The sequence below is a fragment of the Oryctolagus cuniculus genome, chromosome 4 (assembly GCF_964237555.1).
Source record: "Oryctolagus cuniculus chromosome 4, mOryCun1.1, whole genome shotgun sequence".
Taxonomy (NCBI): Eukaryota; Metazoa; Chordata; class Mammalia; order Lagomorpha; family Leporidae; genus Oryctolagus; species Oryctolagus cuniculus.
In genome coordinates this window covers 68,269,719-68,286,289 of record NC_091435.1, presented here as the reverse complement: position 1 = coordinate 68,286,289, position 16,571 = coordinate 68,269,719, and the positions used below count along the sequence as shown (strand labels likewise).

The following is a 16,571-nucleotide window of genomic DNA, read 5'->3' as shown; positions in this document are numbered from 1 at the left end:
AAGATGTGACTTCTTATTGTTACGTAGGACTGATACCTGGCTGAATGTTGTACCTTGGTGCCAGCTGCAATGAATGTCTTTGAATATCCTGAATATATCACAGTATTGCACAAAATCCTGTGTATATCTGCCTTGAGCTGTCAAATCTGCTGAAATACCATTGCCTCATTTATGTCAATTCTCTATTAAATCTCATGAAAAAAAAAAAAAGCTCACTGTTTCCTTACATGACTGATTACCGTTTGTCCATACAACACAAAGGATACTACTTGTTCATATACAAGTAAACTTCTTGGGAAAAGAAACCATGCATCATTTATTTCTGTATTCCTCAAAGTTCTTATGTATACAGAAGTAATGCAAAAAAAGATGATTTTTCTTTTTCTCAGAGACCCCCATTTGTTTTCCAAACACATACACTCAGCCAGTAACTAGTTATCTTCATAAGGCTCAAATCCTGATTTCTCTGAAAACCCTTTGTTGATCATCTCAGCCAAAAGAGATCATGAACTTGCTTATCGGGAACAGTCATAGTGCATGAACTAAACCACTCCTTTTTCACTGTGGCCTTTTTCATGCCAAAATAATTCTGAAGGGATAGGAATTAAGCAAGCTTTTTTAAAACTGGAAGTAAACATTTTTTTTAAAGATTTTATTTATTTATTTGAGAGAGTTACAGAGAGGCAGAAACAGAGAGAGAGAGAGGTCTTCTGTCCATTGGTTCATTCCTCAAATGGCCACAGCTGGGCCAATCCAAAGTCAGGAGCCAGGAGCTTCTTCCCAGTCTCCCACATGGGTGCAGGGGCCCAAGGAGTTGGGCCATCTTCCACTGCTTTCTCAGGCCATAGCAGAGAGCTGGATTGGAAGAAGAGCAACCGCGAATTGAACTGGAGCCCATATGGGATGGCGGTGCTTCAGGCAGAGGATTAACCTACTGCACCATGGCGCTGGCCCCCAGTAAACAGGTTTAAATATTCGTTAAATTTTGTAACCATAAAAGGAGGACTTCACTTAAAAATGAAAGAAGAAATCACACACAGAAAAACATCAGGTTTTAGCATATAAAAAATTTTAATTCAATAATGGTGACTTTTAATTTTAAAACTTACAGTCAAATTAAAGGCAAATAACAGATGAGAAGAAATTACTCACGGTAGATATAACTGAAATAAACCATGGTTATCTGTTCACATTCCACTGAATTCCAGGTATCAGAGAAGAGAGGAGAAGGGAGTAATACCTGCTTCTTGTAGTCACAGGAGTAAATTGAAAGTGAGACTGGAGAAAAAGATGAAACAGAGAATTGGAAAATAAAAGTAAATAAAAACAACTCTAAAGTAAATATCAATTATTCTTCTCAGAAGCATAGACATTGTTTCATTTGCTGTTCCAATTCTAGTTTGAATAGAAGATATGTATACAATCCTTATATTTGTATCTAAACGAATTACTCAGAAGCAACCTCAACTTTCATTTCCTTAAACCATTTTCAAGTGGAAGTATAAAGAGGAGTCACGCCTGCCAAATAATTATCTGGATTTCAAAATCAGTAAAAATTTCTCCCAAAATATTTTATGATGAAAGTAGGAATGTGAAAATTGACTTTATAGGAATGTCACTAATTTCAACTAAATATTCTTTTCATATTATAGTTAGAAAAAACTAAATATTATTCCTAAACATTTCTTCACATCTGACCTCTTGCCTATCTGTTTCGATTTTTCTTCAGCACACCCAGAATAGCCATTCCTTTCATTCCTAATCTTGCAGTCTTCGCTATTTCAAAATCTTTGGCATCCGGGAAATTCCTTCCTGTTAGCGTTCTGGGGAAAGTGTCCATTGGCTTTTGCTGGAAACCCACCTTTCCAAAACTTTAAATTAACGTAAAGAGTACAGTTTCTGGGTTTTTTTTGTTTTTGTTTTTTTCAACCTTTGCTGATTTTTTTTTTTCGTAAACACAGACTCCAGGCTTCATAATTCTTAAACACACAGGGAAAATGACGTTCAATTCCATCAGCCAATAAAGACAGAGATTATGAGCCTATGGCCAATGGGTGCAGTCTGGGGGCGGCGCTTAGAGCAATTAACTGTCAGTGAGGCTGCGGTTGGTATTAGATGTTCTGGAGCGAACAAAACCGCTGCTCTCCACATCTTGTGTCCGTACCAGGATACTGTTCCTAAGAGTATTGGATGGTGAGCCCTCCTCTAGTTTCTCTTTCTGAAAGTTGACCTTTCCCACTGGAATTTTCTCTTTCAACCTCTCTACCCCTCTTAGAGCAATCGAGAGCTTTCCCAAAGGTCAACCAGCCCCTCCGTTTGAATGTCCACCCCTGAGCTCCTGCCCTTCGTCCATTATCCTTTTACCCTCTTTCCAAATTATTCACCAGCATGAAGGGGGCACTGAAAAAGAAAAGTCTAGAGGGAAGCACAGGGTGCAACGAGCGTCCTCTGGTGTCTGCAGAGGACATTGAACTGGAGGAAGGACTCTGCTGAGCAGAGCGGTCTTAGGAGAGCAATGGGTCTAAGGAGACCCCCAGCCTCCAGAGTCAGTGTAATAGGTACAGACGATTGAGTATGAGCTTTGCCGTCCGTGAAGACTCATGGGACCCCACAGTGTCTTCTTTAGGATACTTTCATGACTGATTTCTTGAACATGCAGTAATTAAAAGGGGCAAAACAGCTCACCGTTTTCAGAGACAAGCTGAATTCGTGTAACTTCCATTCCACTGGACAGTTTCTCAGAGCTGGCGGACTGATTACTGGGGCACCTGCACGCTGTTTTTGACAAGAAAGTTAATAATTACTGCCATACACAGAATTGAGAAACTAGTAACAAATTGATAAGCTGATGCACAGAACTTATGTGGTAAAATACCATTTCCTTAATGATATTTGGACTCATGTTATTTAAAAAAAAAAGATTTATTTATTTATTTGAAAGGCAGAGTTACAGAGAGGCAGAGGCAGAGAGAGAGAGAGGTGTTGCATCTGCTGGTTCACTCCCTGAATGGCCAAAACAGCCAGAGCTAAGCCAATCCAAAGCCAGGAGCCTGGAGCTTCCTCCAGGTCTCCCATATGGGTACAGGGGCCTATCTTCCATTAATTTCCTAGGCGCATTAGCAGAGAGCTGGATTGGAAGTTGAGCAGGCGGGACTTGAACCAGTGCCCATATGGAATGCCAGCACTGCAGGTAGTGACCACAGCATCAGCCCCTGGAGTCATAGTCTTATTCAAAGCTGTCAACAGTCAATTTAAAATGAAAAGTTTTGATTGTATTGAAAACTTGTTTATTCCCACTGCTACTTTTTTTTCCCTCATACCTTTAAAACATTAAAACTGGAGTGTTTAAGCATTTGCGAGCCAATTTAAGATGAGATCTCTTCTTAGGTAAAGATTCATTCGAGGATTTTGGACTAGAGGTTGAGGAAGTCAATCTGAATATTTAGCACATATTCTTAGTTGTTCTGTACTTGATCATATCTATTCCTAAATTTCAGAAATAATCAGGATTTGGGGTAATTTTATCATTTTCTGATAAGAGTTTATTAGGACTGGATGCCCTAATAAACCTTATAAAGGTTTTCAAATCATTTTAGAAGTGTAAAAAAATGCTTGTGGGAACATGTATCCCTACTTACAAAGGGACTACAAAAAGTTTGTGGTAAAGTAGAATTAAATAGCTGCATAATTTTTTCATAATATACACTTCCATGAAGTTATTGAAGACCCCCATGTGCACAGATTTCATTTCTTTCGGCTCAAAATAGACCTATATTTTGATTTCATTTAACTTCTTTTTTTTTCTTTTTGAGATAGAGATCTGTTTATCCCATCTTTTTGTTTGTTTGTTTGTTTTTTAGAGTGGTAACTTCTTGATGTACCCTTGTATGGTTTAGCAAACAATAGATTCCTTAACAACATTAAATTCTGGAAACATGTAAGAATATGCAACCATTCTTTTTTTGGCCAAGTCAGTATGCTCCAGCATGTTTAGTCCTGGATTAATAGTGGGCAAGGTAAGAGTTGGCATTACAATGTGATGTATTTTCCTCAATAGTTTGTTGTTAACTAACGCAAGTATTATTGCTCAATCAGAACACTCTTTCCGAATAGCACCGATGTCTCCTAAAGTAGTCCCTCTTTAGGATCATTGAGCTGATCCTCTGAGGGTAGCACTGAGCCAGAAGCGTCATGAAAATCCTCCAAATGATTTTTTGTGTAGCCAAGTTTGACAATCTCTGTCTTAACTCACAGTTGAGCTTGTTCTGCTCTCTCACTCATTTTACTACCAAGATCTCCAGATCTACTAGCTCTACATAAGTGAAGATGAAGTTAAGGAGCTTGGAAATCCTTTGAGGAATCTAGGACAGGGTCTGAAACTGCCAGCCTGGGCTCATTCTCACCTCATGCTGGCCTAATGCTCATAGCTAAGGCTTGTTGTTCTCCTCTTAGGTGTAAATAATCGCACAGATTATCACCATCACCATGTAAACCATGACACAAGCAAGGTAAAACCAAGGTCACAATGTAACCCATATACCAACAGTCCCTACACTCCGCTAAATGAGTGGCTGCTGTTTCCGTACATGTTTCAGCTTTATCTTAGCTCTAGCCTACTCTCCCTATATAGGTAAGATTTATCCAGATGGCCAACCAAAGAGTCGTCCTGGCTTTCTGACAGCACTCAATCTAGAGTGAACCCTCCCTTGATTAGAGCCTCTCCAAAGTTACCCAGCCAAAGTCCAGGTCCTATAATAAATTCTTTAGAACATCCTTTGTTCTGAGACAACCCATCCTCCTCATGATGAGTAGTTTTTCTCAGTGCAACAAATATACAGGAAGTCGGAATTACCCAGAAGGGAGAGGCATCCTTGATTTTGCCAGACTTTGAGATACTAGAATTAAAGGAGAAATATGTGTGTGTGTTTTTAAATAGAAAGTCAAGAAAAAAAATCTTACTTTCCTTTAATCCTCTCTGAGTTTTGCAGACAGACGTGGAGTCAGATTCAGACTCACTGTGAGATACAAGATGAGTACTGATAATGCCATTAGTTTCAATTCCAATCCTAATAATAGAAGAAATACTGGCTCATGGCTGGAGCTGTTCAGAGTTTTGTTTTTGAATAATGCTGAAGATCTCCCTGAAATCATCCTAATATTGTCCTTGATCTGCACCATCGGAGGTAAATATCACCCTTCCTTTGAATTTAGTCCATAGATTTCTTATAAATGCTAACATATAGAATTAAGGAGAACAGCAACACTAAGAGATTAGAATTTTTTTCCCTAAATTCATACCTTTGTCCCAATATTTTCAACAAAAGGTAGCAAACAATAATCTTCCTGAGAGAAGTCCTGAAGAATCTGATTCCCTCTTTGTTTACTTCCTTTGATTCAAAGTGTTCACATCTTATTTGCTAGGTCAAGCAAATAAGATTAGGTCAAGCAAATAAGATTAAGTCACATCTTATTTGCTAGGTAAAGCAAATGATTAAAATGATGAGGATAACTGAAACAAATAAGCAGACAAACAAGGGTGGGGATAGGAGATCTCATGCGTTTTATGCAAATAACAAATTATTCTTAAGTCTTATGGTAAGAAAAGAACATTGTAGAAACAAAAAGAAAATATTGGCTTTGCCTTGATTAGCACTTGACTGAGCACTTTCTTTGACCTCTGTATTACAAAGTCGAAGAAATTAAAGGAAAGGAACTGTTGCAAATTTTTGCACTTTGACAATAATAAAGTTTAATATTTACCATGGGCTTTTGATGTGTAGGTGGTTACTGTTTTTTTTCTTTCTTAAAGCAAATAACCCTAACTAGTTTCTCATTGTTCCTCACCTTGAAGGAACCTCTTATTGTAGGATTGCTAAATCTTTGATTCATGGATTTACAAATGCTACTGTAAATATTCCAGTAGTAACCCAAGAAGCAATGATTGTTAGCAGTGTTTATTAAGACTGCAAGGCAAGGCAGTATACATCCCAGGAAAGGGAAAGCAGGAACCTGGTACATCAACAATCACACACATTCTACTTAGCTATGGGGGTGGGTTTGAATGATAGGAAATTAGCAATGAAACAGTATTTCACTGTCTTTTATATTAAGAAATTACATTACATTAAAAGTTCTACAAATGTGATATTTAATTACCTTTCCATAACAACATGTTTTTTCTAGCATTTTTAAACCTGCACTTGAAAGACTTTCCAATTCCTCTCCCTGTGATACTATTTTTACTTGGATGTAGTTTTGAAATTCTAAGTTTTACTTCTTTCCAGGTATGTATAGCAAATGGAAATTTTGCACTATATCTAAGAATCAAAAAAAAATACAAAGATAGCTTAAGAAAATTTGCAAAAATACTTGTCTCCTCACTGCTTTGCCAGTCAGTAGATGTTTATTGTGTAGATAACATCACATCAGATGTGTAGAAAAAGGACCCAGGTCCAAAAAAGTGGATATACGCCTAAACATTGAATACACCCTGGGTCTGAAATGATACAGGGAGTTCAGACATAGCTACTGAGTTCATTTTCCATGAACATTTTAAAGAGCCATGGTAGTTAGAGTAGCAAAATAGTTGGAGACATTTGGAGTCAGGTAGAGAAGGGAAAGAACTGTTACTCAAGGCACACAGATGGCATTGTGGACACATTAGACAGTTCTCTAGCGCAGGAGTTTTTCACAAAGCTTTTTGTAAAAAGCCATGTTATGATTATTTTACATTATATAAGATGTAAAGCCTCTGTCATAGCTGTTCAATTCTACCCACTTAACTCAAAAGCAACCATGGATAGCAAAGTACGATTGCTGAACTCCAATAAAACTTCATTTACAAAAATGAACGTTGGTCCAGATTGGTTCTAGCACCCATAGTTTGCCAGTGACTGTCCCAACCAATCAGAGCAGATATGAGAACCTGTGTGAAAATGATTGAATTTAGCCAGTAATGTTTATAGAAAATACATACTTATGTGTGAACCAGAGCAGGTTATTACTTCATTTGTCATAAACAGGTTTTATAATCATATAATTTTGGCATAAATTTGTCAGTAACTCAAGAACAGTGTAAGGTCCAAGATGCCACATCACCTGTTTGGTAGTAAGCTAGCTTACCACAGTTTCACAGTCCTGGCAAAAGACATGACACTTCTGGGCCAGAAACAAAAGACTTTATTATTCACATCCTTAGCAATAAGCAGAATATGTGCATTTTCCTATGCCCACTTCTTGAACCCCAGTCCCTCAGAGACAAGAAAAGAGAGCCAGCTGAAATGTGCACACATGGTGGGTCGCATTACAGGAGATGAAACCAGAACTCAGAAAACCCAAATCATTTATAATGATAGTAAGTTTCCTTGCTTTTTAACCCCATTAAAACACATTCTCTTTATTACATGGGACAATAAAATAAACCTGCCCTTGGCTCTGGAGGAAGACACAGATTCCTCTTAAAAGGCTGTTAGCCATATAAACATTCATGAAAAGATTGTCTTGAAGAAAAGCAATCACTACACTCATTCATAAGAAACAGAGAAAAAAAAAGATCCAAGGAGAATTATTTCCCAAATGCAAATTCATCACCTAATACAGTATGTACTATTTCCTTAATGAATAAAATTTGAATAGATGCCCACAATAGGATTTACTAATACTAGCTACATTTTTTATGATAAGCATCATTATTTATTCCCAAAACTGCAATAACTTTCCAGTCTTTATCTCTGAAAGTCTTTTTATTCTTTCCACATACATCTATATATATGGCTACATATACCTACATCTATATAAATCATGGCTAATTACAGTTTCTGGAATTTGATAGAACCAGTTATTCCTTTGTGAATTTTGTGCATGGTAGTTCACCTATCTGAAATCTCTGCTTCCTCTTGTAAGCCTGGAAATCCACTATATATTCTCTAGTACCATGTCAGTGTGTTTCCTATACTAGATATTTAATATTTATAACTGATAATCTGATAGAAAATTATGAAAATTCAACATCAGTTCTTACTATCCTGTGATGTATTTTTTTAAACTGTGTTGCTAGAGATAAAAGTGCTTGACAGATATCTCATGCTAACAGATGGATGAACAAAAGAAAAAAATATTTTTATGTTACTAGATCCAAAGCTATGCAGATGCCATACAATGGATGAGTCCAGACTTATTTTTCGGTATATTTACACCAGTAATTATCTTTAATGTTGCATTTGACATGGATGTATACATGCTCCAAAAGTTATTGTGGCAGGTAAGCGTTCTTTTTCACTAATATCATTCACTCAAGGACCACATGATACCTATGCTATCTACCTACCACATGCAGGTCAGATTTTTTAAAATTTTGCTCTAAATAGACAGCAAAGAAGACAGAGAAAATTAAAAGGAATGAGAGTAGTAAATTTAGTTTCTTATGTTAGTAAATAAATCATTTTCTTGACAATTGTCTATTGAAGACCCAGGGGATAAAAGCAAGGAGGAAAAAAAAGTAATTCTGAAAAATCTGACTGGTAGAACTTTCATATCAATTATCATTTTATTTCTGAGATGCCAGCAGAGAGCTATTATGAAAGACAGTGGCTCCAGTAGAAGGGACTTGCTGAGAAAGTCATGTTTTACATTCCCATCATCTGAAGTTTCCTACACCCAGAAGTAAAAGAGCAGAAGCAGCAAAGGCGACTTCACAGACGCAGCAAGATTCCTACTCCACAAGCCATGGGATATTTTAAAGATTTTTTTAAAGTTTTATTGGAGGGAGGGGTGGTGTGGAGAGAGATGCTTGTTCACTCCATAAGTGGCCACAACAGCTTGGGCTGTACCAGGCTGGTGCCAGAAACTCCTTCCAGATCTCCTACAGGGGTGGCGAAATTCAAGTACTTGCATCATCATCCGCTGCCTCCCAGGGTGCATCAGTAGGGAGCTGGATAGTGAGCAGAGTAACCAGGACTTGAACTGGCATTCCATATGCGATGCAGGTGACACAAGTGGTGGCTTAACCGACTGCACCACAATGCCCACCTGTATCAGGAAAAGACCCTGAAATAAAATACTTCAAATCAGAAACAGGAATTAAATTTCCTTCAATGTAATCAAAACAGTTTTGTAAGTATGAGGCCATTGCCTAAATTGTTTAGAAACAAAAGTACTAGAATAATTTATATTCTAAACCAAATGCAGGCACAACAAGTTCAGACAAATCACAAAAAGATGAAATTGCAAGACCAAAGAACTGAAAGTAGCTTGTGTTGGCTCAGATGAGCTCTGCTGAGCCCTTTCGTAGATCCGTGTTGCAGACAGGGGAAGTAGTTGGAGCAGGATAAGCTAAATGGCCCCACACCTGTGTCTGTTTGTAAGCGGGCACTCTTAGTGCTGGCTACATTTCTGATAATCCTGATTATCAGCTTTTTAAATAGAATACAAAAGCAAGTTGACATTTTATTGTAAATTTTCTTTGCAGATACTTTTAATTACGATTCCCGGCTTTGCGATTAATTATATCTTAATCCTTTGGTACCTGCAAACTGTGAATAAATTATTTTTGAAGACCATACCATGGTTCTTATTTGCTACTATCCTTGTGAGTTCAGATCCTATGCTGACTGCAGCTGCTATAAGAGATCTAGGTAGATATATCATTCTCTTTTCCTATTTTGAAAATGTAATATTATAAAATCAACTTGTCTTCATGTTAACACCTTTTCTTTGTGGTGGCTTTTCCCTGTGTAATGTGATGTTGTGAGGGATTGGGGATTGAGTGTTGAACAGAGGTTCTGCAAGTGGTGGTTACAACAGAAGGAAATAGCTGTGATGCAATTACTTAGTATCCCTCCTCCCTAGAAAGCATTATATCCAGTTGCAGCAAAGGGCCAGGGATCATTTAGAATCTTTGATCTCCCTTGAGCTAGTAGAACAGTTCTGGGACATTACAATATTCTGTGTAGGCTGTGGTAACACGTCTGGCGCCGGATATTTCTTTTCTTTTGAAAGCAGTCACTAGGATAATGATAATTTTTAAATTGCCTTTGGAGTCACTGTCACCGTAAAGACCAAATGCCTGAAAAGCTATAAGCAATAAAATTACCAATCATGTAATGTTTGCAGTATATACTTTTAAAGGAGACAGAAATCTATGTTTAAAATTAAGATGCCTAATTAATTTAACCCAGAAAACCAAAAAAGAAAGAAAAGAAAAATCTAAGTGTGCCTCATAAAGAAAAACATCCTATTTCCCCCTCAGTCACTTTTCAATCATGATCGCTAGAAAAATTGCTTTCATATGGAATATTAACATGGCATATCCATGCACATACACCACATACATTCTTTTAAATTTTATTTTCACTCTATAGCTAAAGGAAAAACAATTATTAGAGGCAAGTAAAAATAGGGTAGGGGAGACACAGCAAGTATAAATACGTGAATAAAGGAAGACTGACATAACTTGATTAAGATAGCAAGGTGGGATTTTAGAAGGAAGGACCAGCAAGTCATTATCTAATCCACAAATCTTGTCTCCATCTCCATGCTCTCTTACAGTGTACATCCTTACCTCTATATAACTTGGCCAGTGTTCGGCATTTTTCTATTTAAAAATAATTGGGGGAGTTCAGTGATACCTGAGACCTGATCTCACATGCCCCTAAACTTCTTAATTTGTAATATAGTATTGTACGGCTTTTCTAGCCTGCCACTGTTGAATTTAAATAATCTATTAGATAATCTTGGGATACCTTGAGAAGTTACTCTTATAAATTTTGGCCATCTTGCCATTACTTTTGGAACTTTTCTTTTCACTTTGCATCTTTCAAAAATATTTTTAAAAGTATTTTCCATTGTAATATTTTGCCAAAACTTATAAAAACAAGATGCATAACTATATATTTTACATGTATGTCAATAATGTAAATTTTATAGATTTATATATGGATATAGATATCCTCAAAAAATCTGCCCAAGACTTCCAGGGGAGTATATGACTACATTCACATGTTTGTGAGCTTTTTGTAAAAGGTCTTTAATTCTTCTGTGCCCATGTCTTTTATTTATTTCCAATCATTTTTTGCAAAACTACTAATATTTTGTAAAATGGAATAATTACACAAGAATATCACTGAAGTCTTGGTGAGAAAGGAACAACTGCAAATGCAGTGGCTTAAAACAGCAGTTATTGCAATTTCTCATGAGTCTGGGACTTCCGATGGCAAGAACTGGACTCTGCTGATGTTGGCTAGGTTCACTACTGCATCTACAGCCAGCTGGCAGGTGGTTTGTGGGCTAAGGGAACCTAGCATGGCTCCAACTGGGAAGATCTGCCTTTCCTTCATGGCTCTCTCAATGTTATTCAAGAGGTTAGCCAGGAAATGCTCTCACTGTGGCGGGAAGTTTTCAGAGCAAGGAAGCAGTCTCTACCGCAAAGGGCATGGCTATAGGAGAGAAGAACTAGAACATCAAAGCCATTGAGTCTCACAGGACAGACGGCTTTGACTTTTCTTCTTTTCTATTAGCCCATGTATTGTAATTAGGTTGTGGTCATAGTTACAGAGTGTTCATTCACAGAATGGACTTTTGCATTTCCCTCCTATGGAGTTTAGAAAATCACTAAAAATGTTCAGAATTATCCTGTTGCCACTACAGGCACAATTCATGGCAGAGGCAAGGGAAAACTGATAGCTAAACGTGGAATGCTGTCATAAATAGAAAACAATTAGAATGTAGATAAAACCAAGATGTGCTCCAATAATGGAACTTGACTCCTATAACCACAGAAAGACGTGTGTGTGAAAGGCAGGTAGTTTGGAGCTCTCACTAGATTATCTGGGCAATTCCCTTAATACTTAAGTGCTGGGTTATAAAGTCTTGATCTTTGATTTACTTTATCCCTCAATCATTATTTTCTGTCTTGCTTTAAATATATCTAATTTATAGTGCATCCATTTATATAGGCCAAATCGCTGAATTTGAAGAAATTTTAGGCCAGCGCCGCGGCTCAATAGGCTAATCCTCCGCCTAGCGGCGCCGGCACACCGGGTTCTAGTCCCGGTTGGGGCGCCAGATTCTGTCCCAGTTGCCCCTCTTCCAGGCCAGCTCTCTGCTGTGGCCCGGGAGTGCAATGGAGGATGGCCCAATGTCCTTGGGCCCTGCACCCGCATGGGAGACCAGGAGAAGCACCTGGCTCCTGGTTTTGGATTAGCGCAGTGCGCCGGCTGCAGCACGCCGGCCACAGCACGCCGGCCACAGCACGCCGGCCACAGCACGCCGGCCATGGCGGCCGTTGGAGGGTGAACCAACGGCAAAAGGAAGACCTTTCTGTCTCTCTCTCTCACTGTCCACTCTGCCTGTCAAAAAAAAAAAAAAGAAATTTTATATTTTTTCTATACTTTGAAATGAGGAATGGCAGCTCTAGTTAATTATCTTACTTAATATAAATAGAATGGACCATAGTTAATTTAGCAGTGAATTATGAATATCTAACTTAACTTGCAGTTGATAATATAATTAAATTTCCTTTAAGTGAGTTTTTAAAAATGAATAAAGTTTGATATAGTAGTGGAAATTGTGTGAGATAAATCCATAGCTATAAATACCTTTCTACCTGCTAATATAAATTTATTATTTAATATTAATGAAATTGTTCTTTTTTAAAAAAATCTTCTCCTTCTCTCTTTGATATACACAGGTCTTTCTAGAGGCCTCACCAATTTAATTAATGGAGAAAGTCTGATGACCTCTGTTATATCATTAATTATATTTAACAGTGTTTTAAATACTAACTTCAGAAGACAACATAAGACAAACAGTACTTTAGGTAAGCACCTATTTTTTTCTTAATTACTTAAAAATCAGAATGCTTTATTTCTGAAAACTGACATGGATGTTTTAGTATCTTACCATAAGTCGTACTCTTAGAAATATAATACTCAGGGGCCAGCATTGTGGTACAGCAGGTTATGGCACTGCTTACAATGTTGACATCCCATATTGGAGTTCTGTTTGAGTTCTAGCTGCTCTATTTCTCATCCAGCTCCCTGATAATGCACCTGGGAAAGTGGTGGATGATGGCCAAGTATTTGGGCCCATGACAAACATGTGGGAGATTCAGTTGGAGCTCTGGACTCCTGGCTCTGGCCTGGCCCAGCCCTGGGTCATTGTGGTCATTTAAGGAGTGAACCAGCATATGGGAGATCTCTTTCTCTTCCTCTCTATCATTCTGTCTTTCCAATAAATAAAATAAATCTTTTTAAACAACCAACAAAAAGGAATTGTGTAGTGATTCACTCTTTATATAACTCTACCACACATTCCTTATTTTAGTTTTGTCATGAGGTTTGATAGGGACTTTCCATGAGGATGCTTATAACAGCAGCATCCCACAGGCCTGATATGAATCAAAATACTAGACCACAAGAACAAAAGATGTTTTTATTTTTTTAAGATTTTATTTATTTGAGAGGTAGAGTTAACAGACAGAAGGAGTGCCAGAAAGAAGGGTCTTCCATCAGCTGGTTCACTCCTCAAATGGCTGCAATGGCCAGCACTGGGCTGATCCAAAGCCAGGATCCAGGAGCTTCTCCTAGGTCTCCCATGTGGGTACAGGGGCCCAAGCACTCGGGCCACCTTCCACTGCTTTCCCAGACCATATGTAGAGAGCTGGATTGGAAGAGGAGCAGCCAGGACATGAACTGGTGCCCATATGGGATGCTGGCACAACAGGCAAAGGTTTAGCCTACTATGCTACAGCATCAGCCCCCAGGTCTTGGATTCTAACCTATGGGGTGTTGGTGTGCTAAGCATCTAAACCACTGTGCAAATACCTGCCCCTTAGGGTCTTTTATAAGAGCACTCATCCCAGTCATGAAGGTTCCACGCGCATGGTTGATCACCCTCCAAAGGCACCCCCACCTCCTAATCCCATCATGTTGGGAATTAAGCTTTCAGCATATGAATTTTGAGGGGACACATACATTCTTAGCAGATAATAAGATGAGAAAGATATACTTCCACTTCTCAGGTAGCTTACCAGCTAATGGGAAGAAGGCACTGTGAAGAAATGGTACACAAATTACTGCAGGTACAGTAAGTGCTTTAGAATTTCAAAGAGACAAATGCTCCTTGAAGGGATTAAGAAAAGCAGCTTGTGGAGGGTGATGTGGCCTAGTGGGTTAAGTCAACACTGGAAACCCATATTGAAGTGCCAGTTGGAGGCCTGCCTGTGCTGCTTATGAACCAGCTTCCTGCTAATGTGCTTGGGAAGGCAGCAGAAGATGGCCAAAGTAGGTGGGGCCCTGCCACCCACATGGGAGATCTGGATGGAGTTCTTCCTCCTGGTTTTGACCTGGCCCAGCCCTGGCTGCTGCAGCCACTTGGGGAGTAAACAAACAGATGGAAGCACTCTCTCTCTCCCTCTCTCTCTCTGCTACTCTGACTCTCAAATACATAAGCAAACGAATCTTCAAGCAACTTGAAGGCTGGGTAAGATTATGACAGATGGAAGTAGTAATAAGAAAGAACAATCCAAGAAGGTGAGAAACGAAGGTGGAAACGTTCAGGGTAAAGTTGGAATGGAAAATAGAGTGAATTTAGGCTAGAAAAATAGGGTGGGACCAGTCAGAGGGTCTTAGGTGGCAGATTAATAAGTTTATCATTAATGGGCAAGTCCTTGGGTTTCCTCTGTGTAGGTGAGTACCTACCAGAGCTGTTTTGAAAAGAGTAATCTGCAAAGAGATGGAATAGAAGTTGAAACACTCATTATGATGAGACTCTCTGACCTAAGGTAGGAGCTTATTAGAGGGCAAGCAGAGATGGAAATTTTGGCTAAGGCATAAGAGTGAAATAACAAATCTTCAAGCAATTTGAAGGCTGCTTAAGATGTGGTAAATCTTGTTCATTCATGTGTACAGTCAATGATTATTTATTGAGTTCCTATCATAACGAGGCACTGCTGCTGTTAGGTGCAAGAGAAAAAGGAAGACTAAGAAAGGCCAGGTCCCTTCTCAGGGAGCTTGCAGTCTAATGAATGAGATAGATGACGAATCAAACAAGTAATTTCAAACTGTCATAAGTTTATTTAAAAAAGAAAAGAGCAAGGATTGTAAGACTTTTTTAATAAGGACAGATAACAAATAATTTAAGCGTTGTAGACTGTAAAGTTTCTGCCATTGTAGCACCAAAACAGCCACACACAGGGCATAAAGGAATGGGCATGGCTGTGTACCACTAAAACTTTATATACACAAGTGGGTGGAGGTTGAATTTGACCAACAGTGTGAGTCTGTCGTTGGCTGACTCATAATACAGTGGTAACCATTCCTGTTGAGGTAAGGCAGTGCGTGTGTTCAAGTGACACAGAGGTACTAGCCTAACACCATGGTCAAAATGCCAGTGTTGTTCACTCACTCGATCTCATCATGTAGGCAACTGTGTCACATCAACATCAAAAGATGAAGGGTGAGTAGAGTAAAACATTTTGAGAAACAGACCACATTCACAAAATTTATTATAATCTATTTTATTGTTGATGTCTAATTTATCAATGAAACTTTATCCTAAGTACATATGTTTAGGAAAAAGCATTGTATATATAGGGTGGGTTTCATACTATCCGTGGTTTCAGGCATCCACTTAGAACATATCCCCCAAAAGATGTTTTTTATGTGCTAAACATAAGATAAGAAAACAAGTCAAGTAGCTTTCCCACAAGTGGTGAGAGGAGGCAGCTTCCCTTTTCTTCTTTGGACTGTCTGTCTCCCATGAGGCAACACAGGAAACTGTCAACTCAGGGAAGAAGTGGACTTATGAGGCCATCTGCAGGACAGAGAGCAAAGCTACTAAGCTTTGGGATTGCAAGGTGCTCAACAGTTCTAATTACTTTCACATGGCCCTGAACCATAGTCATGTTTTTGTCTACTCTATCATGTGCATCTGTGAGTATAAAAAAAAGATGGTATATGGACAATTATAATGAATAATTATAAAGTATGCAGCTGCATAATCACTCACAACGAGACATATATGATTACAGCATCTCCTGATGCATTGTATGTGCCCCCTCTTTGGTCAAAACACCCATCTTCCTCCTACAGATATTGTTCTCAATGTCCAGTTTCTGAACGTCTGTATAGTGGATGGAGGCGGGTCCACAGGACCACTTTAAAGCATAAACATTCATAAAACTAAAAATATTTTCATAATAAAAATGAGATATTTACTTATTTTATTTTGTTGGCATTTTCAGTGATTATAATAGTCTTGAGAAACAGTTTGTATACTATTCTACTCACTAGATGTCTTCTTTGTCCTAATGCCTTCTGCAGTGTTGTCTCATTCCAGCACCACTCCAGTCCCTTGAAAAACAAATAATGTTTAGGAAGTATCTCCATGCCATGTTCTAACCCAACATAGGTCTGTATGATGCCAAAGCATCCACAGTGTTGAGGTGGGATTCTTCTACTGCCCTTCATCCTTCAAATCACCTTTCCAACCACTCAGGAAGGGGAGGCTTTAGTTGTAATTGTTTGCCATGTCCCTGGATAGTGGTTCATTGCTAAGCATCCAGAGACCCTGTT

General features: G+C 38.5%; 1 protein-coding gene across 14 annotated transcripts in view; it reads left to right on the top strand.

Annotated features, from left to right (window-relative positions):
* The first annotated feature begins 2,073 nt into the window (after positions 1-2,073).
* SLC9C1 (solute carrier family 9 member C1) overlaps positions 2,074-16,571 on the top strand; it is a 102,418-nt gene continuing 87,920 nt past the window's right edge. For 10 of the 14 annotated variants that reach the window (XR_007924662.2, XR_007924663.2, XR_007924661.2 and 7 more), the window contains exons 1-7: positions 2,074-2,193; positions 3,861-4,016; positions 4,989-5,183; positions 6,184-6,284; positions 8,132-8,260; positions 9,467-9,632; positions 12,686-12,814. Coding sequence is in view for 11 of the 14 variants with exons in the window: in XM_051859362.2 (XP_051715322.2) it covers positions 5,030-5,183; positions 6,184-6,284; positions 8,132-8,260; positions 9,467-9,632; positions 12,686-12,814 (679 nt within the window). In the remaining 3 variants the exon portion in view is untranslated. Of the gene's footprint in view, positions 2,194-3,860; positions 4,017-4,980; positions 5,184-6,183; positions 6,285-6,339; positions 7,599-8,056; positions 8,261-9,466; positions 9,633-12,685; positions 12,815-16,571 lie in introns of those variants that run through there. The other 4 variants (XM_051859354.2, XM_051859359.2, XM_051859360.2 and 1 more) reach the window with 4 other exon arrangements.